Source organism: Pimephales promelas, chromosome 20, assembly GCF_988280905.1.
Source record: "Pimephales promelas chromosome 20, fPimPro1.hap1.1, whole genome shotgun sequence".
In the NCBI taxonomy this organism is placed as follows: domain Eukaryota; kingdom Metazoa; phylum Chordata; class Actinopteri; order Cypriniformes; family Leuciscidae; genus Pimephales; species Pimephales promelas.
This window is the reverse complement of record NC_142788.1, coordinates 18,265,550-18,287,212: the sequence shown is the minus strand read 5'-3', so window position 1 is coordinate 18,287,212 and position 21,663 is coordinate 18,265,550. Positions and strand designations below refer to the sequence as shown.

At 38.8% G+C, this 21,663-nt stretch overlaps 1 protein-coding gene across 12 annotated transcripts in view; it reads left to right on the top strand.

The window, feature by feature from the left end:
- The first annotated feature begins 152 nt into the window (after nt 1–152).
- ubr4 (ubiquitin protein ligase E3 component n-recognin 4) overlaps nt 153–21,663 on the top strand; it is a 47,736-nt gene continuing 26,225 nt past the window's right edge. For 6 of the 12 annotated variants that reach the window (XM_039652737.2, XM_039652741.2, XM_039652736.2 and 3 more), the window contains exons 1-38: nt 153–315; nt 2,130–2,227; nt 2,387–2,490; nt 2,595–2,724; nt 4,367–4,506; nt 4,860–4,962; nt 5,550–5,691; nt 5,773–5,897; nt 5,983–6,107; nt 6,200–6,259; nt 6,358–6,548; nt 7,253–7,352; nt 7,420–7,575; nt 7,667–7,784; nt 10,046–10,087; nt 11,246–11,433; nt 11,709–11,865; nt 11,942–12,027; nt 12,126–12,295; nt 12,399–12,678; nt 12,766–12,904; nt 13,042–13,121; nt 13,919–14,047; nt 14,134–14,316; nt 14,416–14,538; nt 15,225–15,454; nt 15,742–15,860; nt 16,023–16,120; nt 16,205–16,362; nt 16,439–16,645; nt 17,585–17,686; nt 17,773–17,873; nt 17,957–18,344; nt 18,812–18,875; nt 20,018–20,209; nt 20,289–20,359; nt 20,451–20,643; nt 21,419–21,652. In XM_039652737.2, the coding sequence (XP_039508671.2) occupies nt 191–315; nt 2,130–2,227; nt 2,387–2,490; nt 2,595–2,724; nt 4,367–4,506; nt 4,860–4,962; nt 5,550–5,691; nt 5,773–5,897; nt 5,983–6,107; nt 6,200–6,259; nt 6,358–6,548; nt 7,253–7,352; nt 7,420–7,575; nt 7,667–7,784; nt 10,046–10,087; nt 11,246–11,433; nt 11,709–11,865; nt 11,942–12,027; nt 12,126–12,295; nt 12,399–12,678; nt 12,766–12,904; nt 13,042–13,121; nt 13,919–14,047; nt 14,134–14,316; nt 14,416–14,538; nt 15,225–15,454; nt 15,742–15,860; nt 16,023–16,120; nt 16,205–16,362; nt 16,439–16,645; nt 17,585–17,686; nt 17,773–17,873; nt 17,957–18,344; nt 18,812–18,875; nt 20,018–20,209; nt 20,289–20,359; nt 20,451–20,643; nt 21,419–21,652 (5,451 nt within the window). In that variant the 5' untranslated portion in view covers nt 153–190. The remainder of the gene's footprint in view (nt 316–2,129; nt 2,228–2,386; nt 2,491–2,594; nt 2,725–4,366; nt 4,507–4,859; nt 4,963–5,549; nt 5,692–5,772; nt 5,898–5,982; nt 6,108–6,199; nt 6,260–6,357; nt 6,549–7,252; nt 7,353–7,419; nt 7,576–7,666; nt 7,785–10,045; nt 10,088–11,245; nt 11,434–11,708; nt 11,866–11,941; nt 12,028–12,125; nt 12,296–12,398; nt 12,679–12,765; nt 12,905–13,041; nt 13,122–13,918; nt 14,048–14,133; nt 14,317–14,415; nt 14,539–15,224; nt 15,455–15,741; nt 15,861–16,022; nt 16,121–16,204; nt 16,363–16,438; nt 16,646–17,584; nt 17,687–17,772; nt 17,874–17,956; nt 18,345–18,811; nt 18,876–20,017; nt 20,210–20,288; nt 20,360–20,450; nt 20,644–21,418; nt 21,653–21,663) is intronic. The other 6 variants (XM_039652750.2, XM_039652749.2, XM_039652740.2 and 3 more) reach the window with 5 other exon arrangements.

Here is a 21,663-nt window from a genome sequence, read left to right as displayed (position 1 = left end):
TAAGTTTCAGAAAAAGTAAGTATTACAGGTTTGGAAAGACATCACACTCCTGTTATTTTCTCAGAAGGTCACAACGTGCTCACATCATGAAACAACACGTTTCATGTTTATCTCTGACGACAGTTCCTGTTATTTGACGTCTGATGATTAACCTCATTTCCGCTCTTGGATTCTAATAGAGTATCTCAAGATGGCGTCGAGTGGAGGAGATGGAGAACCTGAGTGGACCGCAGCCGTACGGCCACTTTTATCAGCGTCCTACACGGCTTTCGAAACGAAAGAGCTACCTCAGCTTATAGGATCCATCATAAACAGGTCAGACGAGGGCTTGTTTGTTGAGTTCCCCCGTGCAGGGCTGAAATAAACTGTTGAGTGACTCCGCATTAGCTGTGATGCTATGGCAGCACCGAGGCTGTGACTCAAAACCCTAGTCAGCTGACTACCTTGACAGCATTTCTGAGTATCATGAGAGGGTTTGGGCCGTTCCCAATGCGCATATAATGACCCAAATTGCTGTCTGAAATGGTTTCTAAAGCCAAAAATGATTTTGAACGCGCAAATGATTCCTTAAAATGCTTTCTACGTAACCAGCTCGCTGGGCTTTGAGACACAGCTGGAGTGTTACTAACTGTGCATTTACAGTAGCAGATGCATCAGATTCTGCTTCATCATCAGGCCGGGGATCCATTCTTTTTGGTTCATATAACCGGCCCGAATATTTTTATTTTAACAATGTCGATTACTTATAATGAACCCTAAATCCACTGACATCCAACCCTAAATAAAGTGATTTTAATTTTTGTGTCAGAAGTGAATTAATTGACACCGAATGAGCTTGTGAGCCTCCCTCTCGACTAAACCCAAACAACGCTAGTTAGCCTGCTAGCCACTGTCAAGACGTGCTACTTATAAGCGTCCCTTTAAAATGTCAAGCAAGTAAATCTTCATCAGTCAGTGGAAACCACATTAGTCCCATTTACACAAAGTTTTATTTTTTTCGTTTCAATTTAATGCATATGGGGGTGTGCCTGCTAACTAGCCAGCTATGACTTAGCAGCTGGTGCTAAGTGTTGTTGATGGTTCGCTAATTGTGTAAGCCTCGTTTGGTTAAAAATTAAACGTCGAAAGTCTGTTTGAGTTTGTTGTAGGTTTAGTTGTCAATTTCAAAGGCTTGTTTGTTTCGGTGGAAATATGTGTTACGTTACTGTCATCAAAGTTTCGTTTTACAGAAAAAGTGTTAGGTGTGCCGTGTACGCAAATAAACACATTGCCTTGTGTGTCATTTAACGTTAATGCTTTATAAACACTGATCTGACTACGAGCCAAACCACTGTCTGAGGTTTAAAATAAACAGTAAGCGCACCGAGTTGAATTTGATTTATAAAACATTAACCGTGTTGTCTTTTTGATTTATCGCTGTTCATGAGCTTGTGCAACTTAACCAGTCAAAAGTGAAAGTAGCACTAGCTGTCAATCTATACTGGACTAAACCAGTTTATGTTCGTAGAATTTAGTTTTTAAATTCAAACTGCAACAATTTGTGTTACTGTCCCATATGTCTCTATTCATTCTGGATTGAATCATTAATATTTTAATATTATATTGTTTGCTGACATGAGTGTATTGTTAAAAAATAAAAGTCTATTCCCAATGCAATTCTATTAAACGTATATACAAACGCTTTAAGGCATACCATTTAAAAAAATAATTTTGTTAAACTAAATCTGAAATATAATTAAATATATCAAATGATAGAAAATAGTAAAATTACAAATATAAAAATAATTATAGCATAATAATTATATAAAAAATCTAATAATGACAAGCTCAAAACAACATTACTAAAATGAAAAAAAATGATATATATATATATATATATATATATATATATATATATGAAAAAGCTTATTATTAAATGCAATAATATAAATAATACTAAAACTACTGGTACAAACAGCAATTATTAAAATAGATTTTAGGAATCATTTAGTATGCAACTTAAACACTTTTTAACTACATTTGATACCTTACATACCTTGTGTTACCTGGAAATGTCACATTACGAAAATAAAACGAGTTGTAAACTGCAATTAATTGATTGTTACCGTTTTTCTCTTCTTTTTTTATAGTGAATCTGAGATTCTTCACCATGACAAACAGTATGAGCCATTCTACTCCTCTTTTGTGGCACTATCTGCACATTACATCACCACTGTTTGTGGACAAAGTATGTCAGATGTCAATATTTTATTCTAAAAATATAATTTCCTTCATTTCTAGCCGAAGTAGACTACATCATATGTTTTAGCTGAACGTAGACGTATACCGATTTAACTGGCTATTCACAATATTCCTATTTAATAACAGTTCTTCTGTCACATTCTAGTTCCCAGAAATCAGTTGCTGTCAGTAGCTGCAGCATGTAAAGTATTGATTGAATTCTCATTGCTGCGTCTGGAGAATCCTGATGAAGCATGTGCAGTCTCTCAGGTCAGACATGAACCTTTTGATCAGAACATGGTGTACATTCTGTCTGTTTGAATAAGCATAGCATTTTCTTATAAACTAACTTCCTCTCTCTTTCCGCTCAACAGAAGCACCTGATCCTCTTAATAAAAGGCCTTTGTACTGGCTGCAGTCGATTGGATCGGACAGAGATCATCACCTTTACTGCGATGATGAAGTCGGCCAAACTTCCTCAAACTGTCAAGACCCTTTCTGATGGTAAGGGCTGTTTTAAATGGTCTTAGCCATAGTTCCAGTAATCTCTGTGGTTTGAATATAGGTTAGACTCAGTATAACGGGATGGGAATATGCAGCAGCAGTGTTTTGGTGTGTTAATCATTTGCCTCTTGCTTGTTATTTCAAGTAAATAACTTCAGTTGGTGAAGATGTTTGCTTTGCCTTTTGCCTTAAAAAGGCTAATTAAAGGGACATAACATCTGGTGTTGCGCTGATTTGAGGGAAAATCTACAGAATTATTGTATACACAACTGTTCAAGTTTGGGGACTGTAAGGTTTTTTTAATCCTGTTGAAAGAATTATTTTGTGCTGGAGTACATTTCTTGTTATCGATGTTGAAAACGGTTGACTTTTTTCAGGATTCTTCTTTGATTAAATAAAAAGTTTAAAAGAACTGCATTTATTTGAGGGAAAAAAATTGTAAAAGTATAAATGTCTTTACTCCAACCTTTTTGATTAAGTAGTCCATCCTTGCTGAATAAAATTATTAATTTCTCTAAACCCTAAAGTTTTGAACGGTAGTAAAAAATGTGAAAAGAAGCTGAAAGAAAGTAGGATACTCTTTTTGGTAAATGATCTGTTTTGACAAAATATTAAATAAACACAGGCTTAGTACACAAAGGGGCAGAGGTTTTGTTGGATTGGAGGTTTTTAAGGTGCCTTTGCAGTTCATTTGTCTTACAATGATGCAGGGCTGGTGGTACCCAGATGATGTGTCAGAACTATATTTGTCCCCTAGGTTTGTGCAATATATCTCATTTGTTTATTTTAACGATATGCTGCCGATTTGACATTATCGAGTATATCCGTCACCCAGAGAGTGCTTGCATACGTGATGTAGTCTTGTAGTTTAGACTTGTTTGGGTGCACATTTTCACTGTGTAATAGTCTATTTATACAATTTAATATAGTTAATAAATATCACACGAAGAGTACAGTTTTTCTGTGATTTTATACAAGTTTAATACACAAGTTAATTTTAAGTGACTTAAATTTTAGACACCATATTGACTGTTCTATTTCCTTTTGCTCCTGAACGCCAGAGGCAGTGCTAAAGCATTACTGGAAAATCCCCGTGCTCGCACTTGACAGAGAATCGAACAACAAAGTTGTCACCTCATGGCGTATCTTCAGCTATAATACCTACTTAACACTTTTTTTTTCTTATTCTGGCCTGATTGAATCGAAGTAACTTTATTTTGTGCAGCTTGCTGCTGAAGGGTTCTTCAGGATGTATGCAGTGCAATGATGAGCTATTGTCTCGTGCGTGCAATTCTACAGCAAACCTCGATAACCTACAAATAATTTTAACAATGCGTCATGGAAGTAGTTTTCAATAATTTGACACTCCTGCAAGTTAGTCATTGTCGTCTTTTTTCCCAAAAAATTACATCCTCCTTCAGTCCACACAATTCAGTCCAATTCAAAGCAAGGCATTGTCTCATCTGAGTGTTATTAACCTTTTTTTACTCATGTGAGTGCTGAAATGGTAGAAAGGAAGCTTTGTTTTCTTTCCTCTGTCAGAGAGGATTTAAGATCATCTTTTTGCCAGAATAGTCAACTAAAAGATGAGATTCTGTCTGCTGATATTCTGCAATCATCATTTGGTGCTCTTGCTTTCCAGTGGAGGACCAGAAGGAGCTTCCTTCCCCTGTTAACCCCGAACTCAGACATAAAGAAGTCCAAATGAACTTTTTCAATCAGCTGACGTCAGTGTTTAACCCTGACATTACCGTGCTGGCCTCTCCATCCGTTCACATGCAGGTCAGTGAATTAGATTGTTCTTTCAATTGAGTTCACAATAGCTATGTTTACATGGACACCTTTTGTTCGTTTGATAAATCTGAAAATAGCGTTTACATGAACACTAACAAAAGTGACTGGGTTTATGTGTCTCGCATGCAGCTTTTTTTAAACCAGCATTTAAAGGAAATCCATGACAATTTATTTGGTTACATGTGACTTTTTTGTTTTTCATTATGACTTTGCTGCTAGTCCGATTATTAGGGTCCACGTAAACGTAGCTGTTGATATGATCACTCCTTGGATTACTGCTGTTTTGTTATGAGCAAACAAAGATGTTTAAGGACAAAACTGTAATGTCATCTGTTTTACAGGGTGAGAATGAGTGTGATGACCAGACAACAACAGATCAGGCATTGCAGGCCAAAATGAAGAATGCCTTCATCTCTCAAAATGTGTCCAGTTTACAAGAATTAGGTGAGCTAAGCTTATGAGCTGAACATTTTCAACTCAAATACCACATGATCAAATCAGAGTTATCAGACCAAGTACCTTCTAGGCACAATATTCCCTATTAAGACCATACTCACTCGACAATACATACTCGCCATTTTGATTAATATCAATATTTATGTCGACATATTTTAGGAAGATTACAATTGCATTTTAAATTCGAGTACTTAATTTAAAAAAAAAAAAAATCCTTGATCCTCGAGAAACTTGCAAAATATCGGAAATGTAGCATTCCATGGATGAGAATCCTTGAAGTGAACAAGAACGTTCAAACTGTAAACAATTTGTTAACAGACAAGTGAAATTTTATGATACCGATTGTAGATGTTGTATATGTTGCTATTCACATAGTGAATGTTTATTTATTTTTTTGCTGCTTTTATACATATATGGACTTCTATATTTACAGGAAAAAAAAACATTTTGATGTCACACATTTGAGTTTCCCAATATTATCATTTAATATCAATTATACATATCTTTTAATATTGTAAACTTAAGTTAAACATTTTGTTCCACTGTATAAATTCTTCTTATCCCATGCATTACAGGAGGTTCAGAGAAGTTACTGCGTGTGTGCCTCAACCTTCCTTACTTCTTACGGTATATCAACCGCTTCCAGGATGCGGTATCCGCCAACTCTTTCTTTATCATGCCGGCCACTGTGGCTGATGCTACCGCTGTCCGAAATGGGTAAACCAAAGACTTCCTCAGCTCACTGCTTTTTGTTGAACCTGTAGAGAGTGAGTACACTGACTTCCATCCCCATTTCAGTTTTCACTCCCTGGTGATTGATGTGACCATGGCCTTGGACACACTTTCCTTGCCTGTACTGGAGCCTTTGACCCCTGGGAGACTACTTGATGTGACTGTGTTAGCACTAAGCTGCCTCTATGCAGGTGGGTTCATTGGAAAAAAAGCTTCTCTTGTAGAATTCAGATGTACACCGAGAACTTCAAGTGTGTGTGTGTTTTTTTCTCTCAGGTGTGAGTGTGGCGACTTGCATGGCCATACTGCAGGTGGGCAGTGGCTTGCAGCTTCGTGCAGCCTCCACTGGCTCCAAGGAGGAAGACTATGAAAATGACGCTGCTACCATTGTGCAGAAATGCGTATGTGTCATTAGTTGAGGTGGCAGATGACTTTTGAAAGTTTAATTGGCTTTGGTACACTGCTGATCTTCTGTTTTCCCTTTTTTCAACAGCTGGAAATCTATGAAATGATTGGACAGGCCATCAGTAACTCTCGCAGAGCTGGAGGGGAGGTAGGTGAATTGTTTGCCACAGAGAATACAACATAAGCGAGAATGAGATCTCGCTTATGCAGATCCCACATCTGAGATCTGGTTTCGTGTTTTAACAGCATTATCAGAACTTTCAACTCTTGGGCGCCTGGTGCCTGTTGAACAGCCTGTATTTGATACTGAACCTAAGCCCCACGGCCCTGGCTGATAAAGGGAAGGAGAAAGATCCCCTGGCAGCACTACGGGTCCGAGACATCTCCACCCGAACCAAGGACGGAGCAGGATCTCCTAAACTTGGCCCAGGGAAAGGGTAAATGCCTTTGTGTTCTGTGCTTTGTGATTTCCTAATGAATATGAGTTGTAATAAAAGAGTGTCTTAAAACACTGGACCTCAAGTTTAATCTTTTTTTAACGTTTAAGAGATTTTTTTTTTTACCTTGACAATTTTTCATGATTTTTTGCAGGATCCTCTTATCATTAGGATATTTTCCTCATATCATCATATTTATATTTATAAATTAAAGCAGTTTTGTTACAAAAAAAAAGTTGGGTAACACTATTTTATTGTCCTTGTTACATGAACTTACCATGGTTATAACAGTAAATTATGCATAATTATATGCAACTAACCCTATTTTAAGTGCATGTAGTTGCTTAGTATTACTCGGTACTTAAATATATAATTACACTGTAACAATGACAACTTAAAATGAAGTATAACCAAAAGTTTGCTTTTCCCAAAGAAAAAAATATATTGTCAAACTACTTTTTATGGTTTTCATTCTTTAAATGAGACCATTTTCTTCTCCATTATAATATTAGGACAGCATCATCCTGACATATTTTACTTTATGCACCACCCTAAAAATAAATTTAAAATGAATGAATTCAGAAATGAATAAAAAAACAAGCTCATAAGCAATAATATGTATTACATTCATTGTATGTATGAATTGGATTTTTAGTGTGGGTTTGAATATTACAAAAAATGTTTAAAAAAATTCCTCCCATCAGGCACCAAGGTTTTGGGGTTTTGTCAGTCATTCTGGCCAATCACTCTATCAAGCTGCTCACGTCACTATTCCAGGACTTACAAGTGGAGGCTCTTCACAGAGTAAGGCCAAACACAATAGCTTCTTTTGAAATAGCAGGGCATTTTAAAATTGTAAATGTGAATGAAGCCATTATCTGTCTTCAAGGGCTGGGCTAGTGACGGTCCTCCAGCAGAGCTGAACATCATGGCCCAGAGCACATCTATCCAGAGAGTGCAGAGACTCATTGACTCGGTCCCTCTCACCAACCTGCTCTTCACGTTGCTCTCCACCTCCTATAAAAAGGTATGTAACCTCAAGACTCGATCATGGTTGCTATGAGGAAGTAGTCTGTTGTGTTTGATGAATGTGGTGGCTCTGGTTGTGCTTGATTCAGGCATGTGTGCTGCAACGACAGAGGAAGGGTTCGGTCAGCAGTGACGCCAGTGCCTCCACTGACTCTAACACTTACTATGAAGATGACTTCAGCAGCACAGAAGAGGACAGCAGTCAAGGTAATGAACACTTCTTTTTACTTAAAGGGCATTGGCAAAGCACTGCTACTTGGGCGCAGAGATATCACGCAACACCTGAAATTGAAGCTTGCCACAAAGAACTGACGAAAGTAATGATAATGCATGAACCATTTTAATTGTTGATAAAGTTGAAGATGCAGACTCGCCATCTTCGCAGTAGTGAACAACGCACCTATAGAGACTAGAGAGAAATATGTACTTCATATGAATTGTGTCGGCACCTCTGTGTCTGATTATATTGTCCATATATTTGCTTCTTATTTATTAATCCAGGCAAATTTGTTGATGAAACATTGATTAAAATGATGATACAATTTTTACAAAACGAAATTCTCAAGCACAAATAATTTTCAAGCACAAACATGCATTTGCCCACCTATCAAAATGTTGGGGAGACAGTGAATAACCCCAATTTCAAAAAGCGGTGGAGTGTTCCTTTAAATGTGAGCTGTGGGGAAAAAAACAACAACCCAATTTGGAGGCAACTTGTTGTATTTTATAAATATAACCCTATGACAAGAAACTGACGGAAATCGTATACTTCTTAGAAATTCTTAGAAATATCAACAAATCAGAATTATACATTTTCAGAGCTATTCGTCCATTCTGCTTTGAATTTGGGGTCTACATCATTTTTTCTGTGCATCAGAATAACCCAACGTGTCATCAAAACTCCAGCTCTGACTGCATCGTGGTGACAATTCAAACAACACTCTTGTGCTACTGTACTGAAACACTTTCACAGTGTGTCCGAACGCAACACTAAACCGGTCTTATGTGACTTTTGAATTCTCATGAGTAATACAGTGCAGTGATTGTAATAAACTCTTTTAATCCCTAGTGCTCTCCAGCCACTCTTACTCTTATCTCTTTCTATTTTCTCTTAATAACAAACATGAGTGCTATTGTTGTTTTTATTAATGTGCAACTGGTACATGTCTCTCAGCATCTCAAAAAATGAGTTTGTGTTTCATAACCCTTTAACCTTGTAAATAAAGGCCACAGTGAGGTCAGACATTGTAGTTGATCTTGTAATTAAGAAAGAACATGACATTCAGCTTATATGTAGAGTTGTTGCTTTTACCAGTAAATCTCCTGGGTGATTCTCACAAAAAATCTCCAGGTTATATTTCAAAATCCAAAGGAAACATTATTTTTCTAAAAAATAAATCCTATTTTTGGACTTGTTTCATGACAATTAAGCACATTTTGCCAATGAAGAAAATAAATTCCATCATTAAGTTTGTATTTTGACATGATTGATATAATAACAATAACACATTCATTAACAATGAAGGAATAGTAATCAAAATCATCCTGTCCACGAACATGTATATTTGTTTATAATATTTTGTTAATTTTTTCCCTTGTTGTTGATTATTTTTTACTTCTAAATATGCTTTCCTAAAACACTTTAGAATTAACAAAAATTATAATTTCTGCAATTCAAATATATGGTTTACTGTAGTGTTTTTTTATTGCTGCTACAATTGAGAAGGGGTGATTTAAAAACACTTATTTTTGATAACAGTAATGTCAAAACAAACAAAAATAGACTTTTTATATTTTATCCTGTTTTGCAGTGAAACGGTGTATTTTTTTTTCAAGATTAAAAAACATACCGGTATGCAATAAAATCTCTGCAAGATTTAATTTAATATTTTTTTATTAACTTCAGTTTCCCTGTTCTCCTTTTTTACCCCTAAATAAGTAAGCTATATAAATGCATTTTATAATAAAAAAAGAAATAGCATTTCTGTAATGCTATTTTTTTCTCTTTTTTCATTCCAGTAGTCTCCTGACAGTTGGGAAGGGAGGATTTTAATGTGCTTAATTATTATATCAATCATGTCAAAATACAAACTTAATTTCCTGAAAAACAGTCTTAATTTTATGTGCTTTCGATGTTTTGCATTGAAACATGATTTCTTGACAGTTTTTGCGAGGTTCTCCCAGCTGTCTTATTTAATGGTATTAGAATGGGTTATTTTGTATGCAGCTGAGTACAGGGTTTGGTTGTAGTTTACTGAGCTAGTGTCAGGGCTGAGGAATCTCAGGGACATTCTCAGGCAGTTCCTGAGCACTGCACGCTGTAGTAAAAGGACAGCAGTCAGGCCTCTCCAGAGCTCAGAGTCAGGTCAGTTTACTTCCTGCTCAGGAACACTGTGGCACGTTAAGCATGCTCTGCTAACTGCCGATCTGGCAGCCATCACAGCTAGTGACAGTGTTCATTATTTCAGCAGAGAGAAGACAGGAGAGGACAAGAGCAGCTTGTTTCTCAGGTCAGCAGATCTCTGTTTTAGGTCAGACTCGTAGTGTCTCATTATGCTTCTGTTTATTGTGCAGTAAACAGTAAAAAGTTCTTAAAGGGATACTTCACCTCTGGAAAGTTGAATGTGTATGTAAAATGGGTCATTTATGTAGAAGAAATGTGAAATTATTTTTGAATTTGGAGCTTTCTAGACTGAGAAAAGCCAGAAAAAGTATTTTTGGCTTATGTGGGTCAAAGACAACAACTCCCAGAATGCACTTGCTCCGATGCCCTAGGAGGCCACGCCTACTAGTAACAGAGCGCAGTAGTTAAACAACAAGTGTAGGCTACTAGTGAGTCTCGGTGATGAGTCTGCCCGGGATTTCGATGTCCGGGATTCAGCTTTTGCGTTCTACAGTCGCCATTCATTATATTTACTGTGGCAAGCAGGACAAGGCCTGCGGTGAGATTACTGATGAGAGACACCTTTGAGACGCACCGGTCTCGTATCGCTCTCACGGAGAGGTGGGAATTTTCTTAACAATGTTAAAACGCACATCAACCGATCACTTGTTTAGCGTTCATGTAAACACTACATTCAAATTCTCCAGTCGGAATAAATTCAGTTAGACTGAAACAAAAGGTGTGCATGTAAACAATAAATGGCAACTGCAGAAAGCAAAAGCTGAATCCTGGACATTTTGTACGATCTCGGCAGCCGGATGAATGAGGATGAATGGTAACCCATACTACTTAGCTTTCTCCACAGAACAAGAGCCTGCTAGCTTAGCTTCCAAAAAAAGATGTCTGACACTATGTGTACATTCTGTGAGTGAGATCCCACCCTCTATGGGCGGGTTGAGAACATGCGGGACAGCCCCTACCACTGACTCTAGTCTTTAGCCTCTGGCTAAAAAATCCTCCAATGACGATTTTTTCGTCATCGGATGATTTTTTTTCTAGACAAAAAATACATAAATCTCTCGTCTCAGGGGATATGAGGGTGGAAAGCACAGTGATTCGAAAATACTACAGGTTTTCTACTAATACAAAGCTTAATGCTAAATCCTGAAGTATCCCTTTAAGTAGTATTATTTCCATGGCTAAATGGAAACAACATCACTGTTTGCATACAGTACAGTGACTTCATTGAATGTGGTGCTGAATGTCACTCTTGGCGTGTTTTCAGATGATGATAGTGAGCCCATTCTGGGACTGTGGTTTGAAGAGACTATTTCTCCCAGTAAAGAGAAGGTGGCACCTCCACCTCCCCCTCCTCCCCCACCTCTGGAAACATCCCCGAGACTCAAGAGCCCCAGCAAGCTGAACACGGCAGAGAACGGCAACATCCTGGCCAGTCGCAAGGACCCGGAGTTGGTAAGGCCACTATGTGAAGTGCAGATCTGATTTTGACTAACTTTGCTGCTGGAACTGAAATGTTGTTTTATGTCCTGTACAAACACATTTGTTATGTGGCAAGCTGATAACCAAATTAGACTTGTCTATGCTTGCTGCGTGCTGTTTCTGCTATGCCACCTGGTTGTCAGTAAATCCAATATAACTGCCATACCGGTTTACATTACAATACACAATGAGTGAAATGGATTGGAAAAACTATTTTAATGTTGACTTGATGTTGTTTCTTGTTCTAGTTTTTGAGTTTGGCCTCAAGCATACTAAACTTCATCACCACCTCCATGCTGAAGTCCAGAAATAATTTCATTCGCAACTACCTGAGCGTGTCCCTCACGGAGCAGCACATGGCCACCCTCGCCAGCATCATCAAGGATGTGGACAAAGATGTCAAAGGTTTTTTAAGCCCCCCCACTCGTATCCATGTCTTTCGTTTAGGCTTTTCCTAACATGCAACTTTTTTACCATCCAGGTTCGTCCGATGACGAATTCGCCTCAGCCCTCTATCACTTCAATCACTCTCTGGTAACGTCAGACCTGCCCTCTCCATCCCTACAGGTAAAGTATCAAATAATAGGCTTAAAAATGCCTGAGCTGCATCTCAGTATTACAGACAACAGGCATCTGATACCTTGTTTTGTATAACTTTTCTTCAGAACACTCTTCTGCAGCAGTTGGGTGTTGCCCCATTCTCAGAGGGTCCCTGGCCCATGTACATCCATCCTCAGTCTCTCTCAGTGCTTTCCAGGTTACTGCTGATCTGGCAGCATAAAGCCAGCCAGCAGGGGGAGCCTGATGTACCCGAGTGCATGAAGGTGTGGGAGAGGTAAGACAAGAATTACTTTTCTTTTCTCAAATGTAGCTTTAGATTCTTCACAACATATATTGTGCGTTAACATCAAATTCTTACTGTAACATATTTTCCGTAGGTTTGTATGCACTCTAAAACAGCACACGCTACAGGGAGCGGTGCCCGCTGACGAGGACCTAAACGTTGAACACCTCCAGCTGCTTTTGCTCATCTTCCACAACTTCTCTGAAAAGGGCCGCCGCAATGTCCTAACCCTCTGCATGCAGGCCATCGCTGAAATCGCAGCCCACGTAGATTCTCAGCTTCAGGCTGTACCCCTCAACTTGGCCCGCATCTTGCTTGTGTTTGACTACCTGCTGCACCAGTACTCAAAAGCTCCCATGTACTTGTTTGAGCAGGTATGTGAATGTAGCTGTACTTTCACTGGAAACATGCCACTGTTTAGTAGATGGTTTGGAACAGTTAGAATTTATTTCCACACTCAGGTTCAGTACAATCTCCTGACACCATTGGCATCCGGAGCCAGTTCTGGACAGGAGGGGGGAAAGAGAGGTGCCATTCCACTATATTATGGTTTCAAAGAGGTGGAGGAGAACTGGGCCAAGCACTGCTCGGCAGATAGGAGTAAGTCAGACCTCTTATATTTCTCTCCATTACGCTCTTGATAATGGCACTAAATTAGCAAAGCTTTCAACTGATGTTTGTTGAGTACTGCTTTATGTGTAAGAGCTGTTTTGATTGTTATTGATGCTCTCATTTAGATTCCACAGTGCAGCCGAAATTCTACTGCGTTCTGTCCCCTGAAGCCTCAGAGGATGACAGGAGTCGACTTGACGGCAAGGTGAGGCCACACATCACAAGTCTAAAGAAGTATATGAGCCATGGGAGTTAAAGAAAATCGTTTTGGTCGTTACATAACTTTTTGTTGGAAAGTTTGCATGAACTTTTCAGTGTCTTAATTCCCTGATATACTCACAACCATTAGGGGTAAAAAGAAGTTCAAAATATGTGACCAGTGATGTATTGTTAAGAGGGGAACACACTACATTACTGTCAGGCCGATTATTAATGTAATTAGGTCATTACGACTGATCATCCACAAATGCAATGGGTTTATTTCTTTTGCGCTCAATCTGTGTTTATGGTCTGTGTTTAAAGTTGTGTAGTGTGCGGTCTGAAGATTCTAGTCTTAGAATTTAATGAAAACCGATAAAAAAGGAAAAGGATTTTGTTGAATTTCAAGCAAATTTGTTGTAAAAAAGGATTACATTAAAAAAATACAACATTAAGTTATGTTCAAAGCTTAGAAGAAAAAGTTGAGAAGAAAAATTTCAGCTAAATGTCTTTCTTACATTAAAATGCACATCAAATATTTTTAATGGTTTTATTTATTTATTATATTTGTGTGTTATAATTGTAACCTAGCAATAATAACAATTATTATTAATATAAAAACACATTAATAATATAAACATGTTATAGGCCAGGCTTTAATGCAGCAGTTTTATATGATATGTATTTGGGGTCCTGTTCCGTCTCTATTTACCATGGGGCTCTTTGCCTTAAATTTGAAGACCCGTGTTTATATATAAATGTTCAAAGTAAGATAATGTGCATGTTATTTGTCAACTGTTACAGGTCTTCCAGGTGCTGTTCAATGGTGCGGTGAAGTATGATGATTTATACTCCTCGTTGATCTCCCTGTTGGCTGCAGGCTCCCGTTTTGACACAGCGAGACGGCAGGAAAATAAGCCCATCACCCCAGTAGTGAGTTAGACACATTCTGTGTCTTTTCACAATCATCTTGTGTCTGTGTTGGTTGACTTCTAAATGTTGCTGTCAATCTGTTACAGGAAGCATGTTCCTTGCAGTACTACTTCCTAGTGCTGTGGAAGATCTTGGGAGTGTTGCCACCCTCAAAGGCTTATGTTGAGCAGCTTAAGAGTGGCAACAGTGACCCCAGCGAGAGTGACATCTTACACACCCTGAGGTGGTCATCAAGGTTGCGAGTCAGCACTTTCGTCAACTGGATCCAGGTCGGTTTTGTAACCATAACATTAAGAAAATCTTGACCAAATGATCAAGGAATCCTGTATTTTGAGCTTCAGATTCATCTGTTAACTCTCTTTTATCAGGAAAACCTAGTGAAACAAGGAATGAAAGCTGACCACGCCACATCTTTGATCGTAGTGGCCTCGGCCAAATGCAGTGCAGTAAAATATGATGTGGATCTTGCAGAGGAATACATCGCCAGACAGGTACACTCTCGGAGTACAATACAATATACTGTATTGTCCTCTTAAACTTGTCTTGGCCTCAGTGTATGCTGCATTTCTGAATAAAGAATAAATAAAAATGTAAGAATTTATACTAAATTCTCATTCAATCACAGGATAAATCAATCTCACCTGAACAATCCATACCATAGAGAAAAACATGTCAACGGTCATAGATGGTCGTATATTGCGACAACACAGTAGCACAAATAACGGTCGCATAAACCTTAAGAACAGCAATAAAATAACAATAACCACCAATAAATAAGAATTATAAAATAAGACAATAAATAATGTTAAGTAATCTGTGCTAACCCGAAACAATCATAGGTCTTTGTCCTTGCAATTCAAAAGTCCAATGGAGACGATTTTTTTCTTTTTTTTTCTTTTTTTCTTTTTTTTCTTTTACAGAGAGGTTACCATACCAGGTTTGAATCTCATGTCTGGTTAAACCCTTCAGAACAGCCTGATAAAGCACAGTCATGATTATTTTGTTGTTGACACCATACAATCTGAGTCTCCTCAGAAAGTTCAGTCTTTGTTGGAGTTTAGAACATACATTGTCAGAATGAACCTGCCATGTGAGCATGTTATCAATGTAGTAGCCAAGATATAGATCTCCTTGTCTCTTAACATATGACCTCCTCAATTAATTATCTCCTCCATAGATTTCGTCCTTTTGCTGCGTGGACCCCAACAGCATCCTACCTCTTCACCAAGTACCCTCTCTACAAACCATCTACACATTGGATGCTGTGATTTCCAAAGTGCAAGTGTCTTTAGATGAGCATTTCTCCAAAGTAGCTGCTGATACAGACCCCCAGAAATCCTCTGAGATCACCAAAAACCTGCTGCCTGCTACACTGCAGCTCATTGACGTCTATACAGCCTTCACCAGGTTCTGATTACACCACATACATTGATGTTTATTACAGATTTTAAAGGATTGTTCACCTTAAAAGGAGAATTCTGCTATCATTTATTCAAACCACCATAAAAGTTATTATTCATATGTTCATATGACTGCAAAATATGAAGGGCTTATACTTGATAGCTTTGTGTGAGGAAAAGGCTGAAATTTAAGTGGTTGTTGTTTACCCTTAATCTTTGAAACCAAACCAAATGCTTGAATGAAACTGTCCTTAAGCCCTTCTTGATTGGTTTACTGGTCATATGTTTGTTCAGGTCATACCTGCTGATGAGCCTGCCAGAGGAAGGAGAAAACAAACCCACTGAAGCTAAACTGCAGGGTTATTCTGCTGTGTTGTCCATCGGATCCACACGTTGCAAAGCCAACTTGCTTGGTAAGAATTCTAGATATTAATGTTATTGACACAATGGTTTTTATGTATATTGGCATATCTAATCCATTTTTTTGTTCAGTGCAGGGTACATACAGGTGTTTGTTTTTGTTTTGTTTTTTTGTTTTTTAATGTTATTAATGTCTGCTGTTTTTGGTCTTTCAGGTCAGACTGTGATGCAGAATCTGCCATCAGCCATTCAGACACTTTGTGAAACATGGAACAACATTCACACCAATGAATTCCCTAACATTGGCTCATGGGTGTGCATGCTTTTACTTCAGCTCTTACAATAAACGTACTCTCTTAGTTCTTTACTTTACACGGATTGGTTTCTTCGTCCACAGCGGAATGCCTTTGCCAATGACACCATCCCGTCGGAAAGTTACATCAGCGCAATTCAAGCGGCCCACCTGGGGACCCTCAGCAACCAATCGTTGCCCTTAGCCTCCTCTCTCAAACACATTTTGCTCTCGTTAGTGCGCCTTACTGGAGACCTCATTGTGTAAGTCTTGAGTGATAGTTGAAACAGATGCATGGTATAACAGATTGATAGATGGCAAAAATATTTTTGTGTTTAGCACAGAGGAGCTGAACAGTCCACAGGTGATCCGCACGCTGCTGCCCCTCCTGCTGGAGAGCAGCACAGAGAGCGTTGCAGAGATCTGCAGCACCTCACTGGAGAGGATCCTGGGCCCCGCCGAATCTGATGCTTTCCTGGCTCTCGTCTACGAGCGTCTCATCACAGGCTGCTACAACATCATCGCCAATCACTCTGATCCCAACAGGTGAGACCCCAAATGACCATATGATTTTCTGTCTTCAATTACTCACCGTCATGTTTTTCCAAATCCATAAGACTTTGGTTAATCCTGAAGTGATAGGATCGTTATAGGATGAACAGATTCAATTTCGGCTTTTATTCACATATAAACATGCACGTATAGATTGAGCGCATCACAAAAAAACAATTTAAAAACCAATTAAAAACCAATGAGGTTTGTTCTTGTGTGCAAAACGCACAAGCTTCCATGTTTACTATATGTGATGTAAATAAAAGCCAAAATTAAATCTGTTCATCTTATAAAGCGATTGTTTTTTTTTACACATGACTTGGATTAAACCGCTTAATTCATATTGATTTGTTAAAAACATTTTGGGTCTTTAAAATTTTGGTTACCTGTCATTGTCAATCGAGGACAGAAAACTGGTTTAATTAAAAATGTCTTAATTTGGGTTTTGAAGATTGATCCAAGTTTTAAAGGGTTAGTTCACCCAAAAATGAAAATTAAGTCAATAATTACTCACCCCCATGCTGTTCCAACCCCGTAAGACCTTCGTTCATCTTCGGAACACAAATAAAGATATTTTTGATTGAATCTGAGAGCTGGATCAGTCCTACATAGACTGCCTAAGGGACTGGCTCTTGACGGCCCATAAAGTCATTAAAGAAAAGGTTTAAATATTCCATGTGCCTACAGCGGCTCAATTATAAGTTTATCAAATAACGACTTTATTCCACTATTCCATTACTTCCTTATGGGCGCATGCGCGAGAACTGAGACGAGGACGTTCTCATTCGTCTACTTCTTGTTACCGGCTGCTCACCGCTTAGGAGTTTTACCGCCACCTACCTGAACTAACCCTTTAAGGGTTTGGAATGACATGAGGGACAATTTTCATTTTTGGGAGAACTATGCCTTTAATATGGTTCTGTTTCCAATTAGTGGTCTGGATGAGTCCATTCTTGAAGAGTGTTTACAGTACCTGGAGAAACAGCTGGAAAGCAGTCAGGTCCGCAAAGCAATGGAGGAATTCTTCTCATTCAGGTACATTCTGAATAAACTCTTTTTAGGAATTGCTTGAAACCCTTTGCATCATTTTAACACATCACTTTCCCCCTCTTGTCTTGTAGTGGAGAACTAGTGCAGATCATGATGGCCACAGCCAACGAGAATCTATCTGCAAAGTTCTGTAACAGAGTTCTGAAATTCTTTACGAAACTGTTCCAGCTCAGTATGTAGCCATGCTATGTCTCTCAAAAATTTGCCCCTTTTACTTTTCCCCTCTTACACGTCTCATCTGTGTTCATTCCTCAGCGGAAAAAAGCCCCAATCCTAGCCTTCTGTGCTTGTGTGGCTCATTGGCCCAGCTGGCTTGTGTGGAGCCCATGAGGCTGCAGGCCTGGTTGAGGCGCATGACGGCCTCCCCTCCTAAAGATTCAGACCAGCTGGACACAGTGCAAGAGAACAGGCAGCTCCTGCAACTCCTCACCTCCTACATTGTCCGTGATAACAGCCAGGTCGGCGAGGGCGTCTGCACGGTGCTTCTGAGCACTCTCATACCCATGGCAACGGAGATGCTGGCCAGCGGGGATGGGGCAGGCTTTCCTGAGCTCATGGTCATCATGGCCACTCTGGCCAGTGCAGGACAAGGAGCAGGACATCTACAGCTACACAGAGCTGCTATTGACTGGCTCACAAGATGGTGAGTGACTGGCGTCTGAGGGAAATTATATATTTAAAATATATAAAAGTAAAGCTTTACAGTAAGGTCCCATTAGTTAATTTTAGACAATGCTTTAACTAACATGGACTCCCAATGAGCAATCCGTTTGTTACTGTATTTATTTATATTTGTCCAAATGTTCCATTGTGAGTTCATGTTAGCTCATGTTCAATATGTAATTTTTGGGATAAAAGATTGACTACAGACTTTAAATCAATAATAAAAAATAATAATAAAAAATAATGCTTTTTCACAGCATTTTATTGGACAAATTGTTAAAGTACATCATACTTTTTGTTATTTTTTCCTATAAGAGAATACAGGGCTAAATTGTACACGTATTTTTAAATCAGCTTGAAATTTTGAATGAGGAACTGCCACAAAGCAGTTCTGATTTCATGGGGTATTTACCTCCTAAATCCGACTTTTTCCTATTTTTCTTTCAGTAAAAAATATTTGTATCAGAAGAACGTTGTGGAAAAAGTTACCGCTAATGTGTCGCAAGGCAAGGTAGGTGCAATTTGACGGTAAAAATACTTTTCTACGGTAACCATTCACACGTCTTGCAGTCCCTCCAGAAAAAACGCGATTATACGATCACATGATTTAGTGCACAATTAGCCAAAGTCTACATATTTATTTTTTCAAATACGTCGCACTTACGCCACATAAATTGCAGATTTCCGTGCAAAATATGTGGGCCTTGTATGATTTCATAATATTGGCATTTTCGTTGCAAAAAACTCGTATATCTTAGCAGAAAATTGAAAAATGTTGCGTTTGCTTCACACAAGAGCAGCCGTTTCCCCCTGTCGCCATGGGAACGTTAAGAAGTGATGTAATTACGCAATCATCGAAAAGCTGTAAAATAGGAGCAAACTTATATATTTTTTTTATATTTAATGTATTCATTTTTACAGTTGTAGCATATTCCGATTGCAAAGATACAGAACTTGTTTGCCTCATCAATGTTTTGAAAGTTGTGATGTGTTTATTAAGGTCTTGTATGCTTGTAACATGAAAAATAGGGATAGCTTTCAGCTGAAGTTATTGCAGAAGTGATTGGCATCTCACAACTCGCACTTTATTCCCAAATCGAACTCGTATAACTGTCTGTCACAAGTTCTACCATCCACATCGTTACTTAATAAACAAAATAAAATAAAATTTAGCATCAAACAGAAATTACCCGCACACATGGGGTGTTCGAGGCACATGGCACATACAATATAATACTGCAGACAGTTCAACAGGGAGCACGCAGCTCTTAAAGGGGCCATATCTTATTTCCACTCGTTACAGTCTGAAATAAAACAAGAAGAGAACTTGTATATTCCCAGCACTTTCTGTGATGTAGTATGCTTGCTTATCATAGGAAATAATAAGAAAGTTGGGGGAATCACTTTTTTTTTTCTCTCTCTCTTTTTCATCAAACCACAGTTTTGGCAAGTTTCCGCACTTTTTGCAAGTTTGCAAGTTTGTAAAATGGCATAAATATCCCGCATATTCCATCGCATTATTAAAGAAAACGGGCCGCATAATCAAGGATTTTTGCCCGCCAACAATCACAAAAAAAACCCCTGCGTTTTTCTGGAAGGACTGGTCTTGGATTTAATCGTTTCGGGCCATTAGTGAAACAGTCTTGTTTGCAGCATGCCAGTATGCTGGAGTGTGCCTGCCACATCATTTCCTATCTGGCGGATGTGATGAATGCTTTGAGACAGAGCAGTGGCCAGGGCTCGTCCCAGCTCCTGATGGAGGGAGAGGAGAAGGCCATTGAAGTGGACTCTGACTGGGTGGAGGACCTAGCTGTCGAGGAGGAAGATTCACAGGCTGAAGACTCGGTCAGGAAACGGCCTGCTCACGGTAGATTTAAAGATTGCTTTGATTTTTCCAATCGTATCTAAGTTTCTTGTGTTATAGGATGAGGATTCACTCTGCAATAAGCTTTGCACCTTCACCATCACTCAAAAGGAGTTCATGAACCAGCACTGGTAATGGACCCACACGGCCTTCCTTTGCTATGAAACAGAAGCGTTCAGAAGCTGTGCTGTTGGCCTTTAATCTCACGCTCTTCCCGTACAGGTATCACTGTCACACCTGTAAGATGGTGGATGGGGTAGGTGTGTGCACAGTGTGTGCCAAGGTCTGTCACAAAGACCATGAGATCTCCTATGCCAAATACGGCTCTTTCTTCTGTGACTGCGGTGCCAAGGAGGATGGCAGCTGCCAGGTGAGACCGAATACTTCAGGTCATCATGGGAAAAGAGCAACAGCGGTAACTTTGGCTTGCAAATCATTTATCATTGACTGCCATTAGCTCATTTCAGATCTCCCCCAATTCATCAGGGTTTGCTACATTCCACCTTTCCTTTTTTGGTAGCAAAGCAAGTTTATCCTCTATTGTTTGGTAGTATATTACTTAAGATTAATTTGATTGTATTGTTAAAGGAATTGTTCACCCGCCGTAACAAACATTTTCTCGTGGACCGTTTCAGTGGAATATAAAAGGTCATTTTTACATAGCACTTTCCATAGTAACTACCACTGTATGACATTCAACAAAAATAGTCCATATAATTACTGAATGGCTTCAGAAGATTTGGATCATAGCTCCTTCTATTATTAAAATTAATAATGTAAAAATTAAAATGCACTTAGTTATTTCCCTCCTACATTTTAAATAAGTTTCAGACCATTTAGTACTCAGTTTGATTTATTTATTTATTTTAAGAAACTTACAAGTTTGGAACAACATGAGTGTTTGTAAATAATCTTAAAACTGTAATATTTGGGTGAACTATTCCTTTAATCTTCATTATAGTATTTTCACCTATTTTTCTAATCTTAAAAGCTTTTCAGATAAACATTTCAACATTTAAGCCATATCCACTCATGCATGTCTCCTTGATGGAAACACAAAGCATGTAACAATCTAATCTACATCCCTCTTCCCTGTGGTGTCCCCTCCCCAAAGCATAAACATCTTTGTAATTTAGTCAATGCAATGCATCCTGTATCCCTGATCCTCGGTCTGCATCCTTGTTTTACAGGCTCTAGTGAAAAGAAGCCCGAGCAGTGGAATGAGCTCCACCATGAAGGAGTCCTCGGCCTTTCAGAGCGAGCTGCGCATGCCAGAGAGCGCCATCCGTCACCAGAGCGCCTCGCCCTCGGACAAAGGAAAAGTCACCATCTGTGACGGCAAAAGCAGCGACGACGACAAGCCTAAGAAGAGCAGTGTGTGTCGAAACATAGAGGGCTGCAGAGAGGACCTGCTCATTCAAGTGGTGCGAGAATT